A 4131-nucleotide genomic window follows, 5' to 3' on the forward strand; every position below is an offset into this window, starting at 1 on the left:
TTTTCACATGGATGAAAAAGAATTAAGATTTTCATAAATTTTTTTTGTGTACCATAAATGTAATTAGAATAAATTTAAGTAAGATTTTTTTAGATTTTTTATTTATTTATAAAATTTAAATTATAATAGAATTGTCTTATGTTGCTTTATAAGAAAATTGGTTTTATATTTTTTTCCACAAAAATAATTATCTTTTAAATGTATTATATAAATAATCACAAAAAATTATATATAATTAAATAAAAATTTAATTAATATGTTTTTTAACACATGATAAATTTATTAGTAGTAAAAAATTTTAAATATTTATTTAATAAATATAAAATAAATATATTAAAAATTTAAATTTTTTATTTTTAACAATTTTTTTTAATTTGTAAACTACACTACAAAAATAAATTTATTAAATTATTAATTTATCCTCTAACATCAAAATTAAACTCTATAAAAAATACAGAATAATACATATATGATATCTCATTATGGTATTTATTTCACCACTGCTCCTTTCTTTATTGCCAAAAACAATCAGACCCAAACACCTCCCACCTGAAGCACACATGGGTTTACAAACTCCAAGAACAAAATTTACTGCTATTTTATTAGACGCCCGGTAACTTTGTTCTCTTACACACACACATCCAAAAAAGACACACACTCTCTCTCTCTCTCTCTCTCTGTGCACTTGTTCTGTTTATCACGATCAAACAAAACTGAGAAAAGGTCCAACATACTACTATGTAAAAATTACATACAAAGAAAGACGCCAACAATATAAGATGAAGTTTGATTTGTATTCTACCAATAATAATGAGACTGGTCTAACACACCCACCGAACTTATGATAAGAGAAATGTTTTCGGACTCATTTTCCTTTTTCTGGTACTCATGATGTCCTTATTATTCTATGATATCATTGAATGGAGTGGAGTGTGACTCTAAAAGTGTTTCAACATTGATGGAAGAATCTTTTATGAGAGCTTGTTTAACTCATGATTGCTATGGAAGAAGGACTATTATCAAGCATCTGATATCCATTATGGTTGTCTCTGTCTGCATCTTCAGATGAAGACTGATCTTGATCTGGATCCTGCTGCCTCTCTTCTTGACCATTCATGATATGCATCAAAAGCTCTTCAGGCTTCAACTCGTTCTTCTTGTCATTATCATTATCATCAAGCTTGTTATTGTTCTTCGGCTTCTTGCTGTATATGGCCTCAAGATGGTGATAATAGGGACATGTTTTAGAGTCCTCGGGCTTCCTCTTGTTCTTCTCCTTCATTCTCTTGAAGTACTTGTTGATGTTCTCCCACTTCTCCTTGCACCTCTTTGCGCTCCGATCGTATCCGAGTCCCTTCATGGCCGTAGACACCTCCTCCCAAAGCGGTCCCTTGTTCCCTTGCTGCTGCTGTAACTGCTCATCCACTTGTGTCCTCAGCCTTATCAATGCCTCTACTTCATCCTTCGGCCACCGCGAAGAGCTCATGTGCACAAAATTCCCAACATTGATGCCATTCCCAACTTCGTCTTTCTCCTTCTCCTTCTCCTTCTCCTGCTCCTGGAGGTGGTTATTATTATCAGCTGGAAATTGCAGCGCGCCATTGTTGTTGCTGTTTTCTGCAAACTTTCTTATGAAGGACATAACCGCTTCGTCCTTGGCGGCGGCAATCGACCGTTCCTGAGCGAGAAGCTCGCGCTCCTTCTTGATCCTGGCAAGCTCCTCCGTCTTCCATGCTTGCTCTCTCGCCATTCGATCCTGGTCGCACTTATCGAGAACTTCCATGAACTTCCTCTGCAGGCTCTCTTGCTTCTCCAAAACCTCCCTCATAAGCCCCTCAAAGAACAGCCTCAGCCTCCTCTTCTTCTTCCTCCTCCTCCCTTCACCTTCGTCTTCACCCCCGCCGCTCGAGTAAGACGAAGTGGCGGAACTGGAATGCTCCATTGCAGTAACCGGAAACCTAACGGAACATGGAACCGCATCTTGAATAACGGCGTTATTGTTAGGGTGCGGGTCTAATGCTTCTAGTTGATCAAAGAAACGGTAAGTTTTTCCGTTACGCTTTCCGGAACGGCCTTCCTTGGTCCTCCTATGGTACTTGTAAATATTCTCAAACTTCTCTTTACACTTCTTCGCACTCCTTTCATATCCCAGCTCACCTAATTTCCTAAACACAGTTTCAAACAACCATTTAATTTCATCGTAATTAACTGTAATTAATACTACTTAATTACTTTATTTACCTTGAGACTTGTTCCCAAAGAGGGGCTTTGGGGCTGATGTCTCTGAAGGCGCCGTCCATTTCAGACCTAATTTTTATCAAAGCCATTGTCTCTTCTCGCGGCCACCGGTTCGCGCCGCTTGAGTTCCGCTCACCATCTTCGCCTTTCAAACCATCGGACGATACGCTGTCGCCTTCCGCCGCCGCTACCGCCACCTTCCTGTTCTCTATGCTATTTTCCGGTAAGGTCGAGTTTTCCATTATCACTTTCACTCAATTACAGCTCTGTGCACTTGGAATTCGTTGGAGCGAAAAAAAAAATTAGAAAGAAAAACGAAAAAGAAAAGGGATGGTAAAAAATTGAAAGAAAGAGGGTAATTTTGATAACGGGAACGGAGGGTGCATTTTTTTTTTTTTGAATCTTATTGATATTGATTTGGGAGGAGGCTTCACGGTGAGTCACGGTTCTATTCTAGATTTCTAGTTCTAGTTTCTAGTCGGTGTAGTTCTACCATTACCGTAGCATATTATATCATTTTATTCTTATTGAGGGCGTAAGTTTACCCTAAGTTTACAACTTACAAGAGAGAGAAAATGAATGGTGAATAATAAATTAATAACAGATATAGATATATAGTATTTTAAAACTTAACTAAAAAGCTTAATTTTGAGAAGGAAAAAAAATGTGAAAAAGAAAGAGGTGAAGAAGATGAGGTTATCAGATAGATTCCATCCAGCAAAGACACATGTCGACACGGCGGTATCTAATTGGGTGAGGCGTCATTACACTATTTTTCCACTTGTCCAACTTTGACCTTTCTCCAAAACAAAATTAAAATTTGACAGCTACGGTCAATTTTAGTGGCTTTTTTCCCTCCTTTTTTATCTCATCTTTATTTTAATTCTTCGGTTTTCTATTCGGAAGAGGAGGAGGGGAACGAGGGCCCTAGATCAATTAATAAATCTAAAGATAATTATGAGGTCTGGTGATAAAAATATTTATGTGCAAGGGGTAAAATGGTGAAACTAAATGGAATGGGAGTGGGAAAATAATTGCGGTGGTGGTGGGAGAAAAAGGACACTTGGGGCCGAAGCAAAAGTCGGTTTCTTTTATAATTTTATGGGGTGTGAGTCCGGTTTGCAAGGGAAGAAGGCCCACAGAGCCCACATTCTTGTTCTGTACGTTTGTGCCACCCCTCCCACTCAGGCACTCACTTATCTTTGCCCCCCACACACAATTACGTGTGCAATAAATTTTGCCATCACCACATTGTTTTGTGTCGGTCATCTCAAGAAATATAAAAATTAAAATAAATAAATTAGATGCCATCCAAAACTCATGACCCCGGCCCTTGGGTTTTAGGGTGGGCCGGTGGGCAATCACAATAATTGGCATCTATTTAATTTGATTAATTTTTGTTACTATAATACAAAACGTTAAAATTTTCTATTATTGGTGTGTGGTGGGTGCGATAAATAACGAATTGATGCCAAGTACGGCACCAATTGCAATTGGCACGAGTTATTTATTCCTATTTTGGCGGCACCCTGTGAGATGCAAATATTGTGCCATGAAATATTGTAAAATATAATTTTATATCAGCTTTCTCCGTTTCAAGAAGACTTTTTTTTTTTCTTTTATAGTACATTAAAAAATTAATATACTTATTATAGATTTATTTTATATTAGGTATATTAGTTTTTTTAATGCATAGAAAAAGTTAAAACGATCATTATTTTAAAAAAAGAATATCAGATTTTTCTAACTTTTTAATAAAAAGTTTCATTTGGTGCAAAATTACATTTTAAAAGATTAATGAATAGAATTCATTCCTGTATCTGTGTATCAGCTATTTTTTCTTTTCTTTTTAACTTTTATTTTCCTTTCCGCTACCTTTAACTATGGATTAGA

At 36.4% G+C, this 4131-nt stretch overlaps 1 protein-coding gene across 1 annotated transcript; it reads right to left on the minus strand.

The window, feature by feature from the left end:
- Positions 1 to 470: 470 nt before the first annotated feature.
- LOC130955326 (trihelix transcription factor GT-2-like) lies at positions 471 to 2861 on the minus strand. The gene is made up of 2 exons (XM_057882166.1): positions 2242 to 2861; positions 471 to 2165 (listed from the first exon to the last, which is right to left on the minus strand). Exons 1-2 carry the CDS (start codon positions 2478 to 2480, stop codon positions 986 to 988), a joined length of 1419 nt encoding a protein of 472 aa, XP_057738149.1. The 5' UTR covers positions 2481 to 2861; the 3' UTR covers positions 471 to 985.
- Positions 2862 to 4131: the final 1270 nt, after the last annotated feature.

The sequence above is a fragment of the Arachis stenosperma genome, chromosome 10 (assembly GCF_014773155.1).
Source record: "Arachis stenosperma cultivar V10309 chromosome 10, arast.V10309.gnm1.PFL2, whole genome shotgun sequence".
Lineage (NCBI taxonomy): Eukaryota > Viridiplantae > Streptophyta > Magnoliopsida > Fabales > Fabaceae > Arachis > Arachis stenosperma.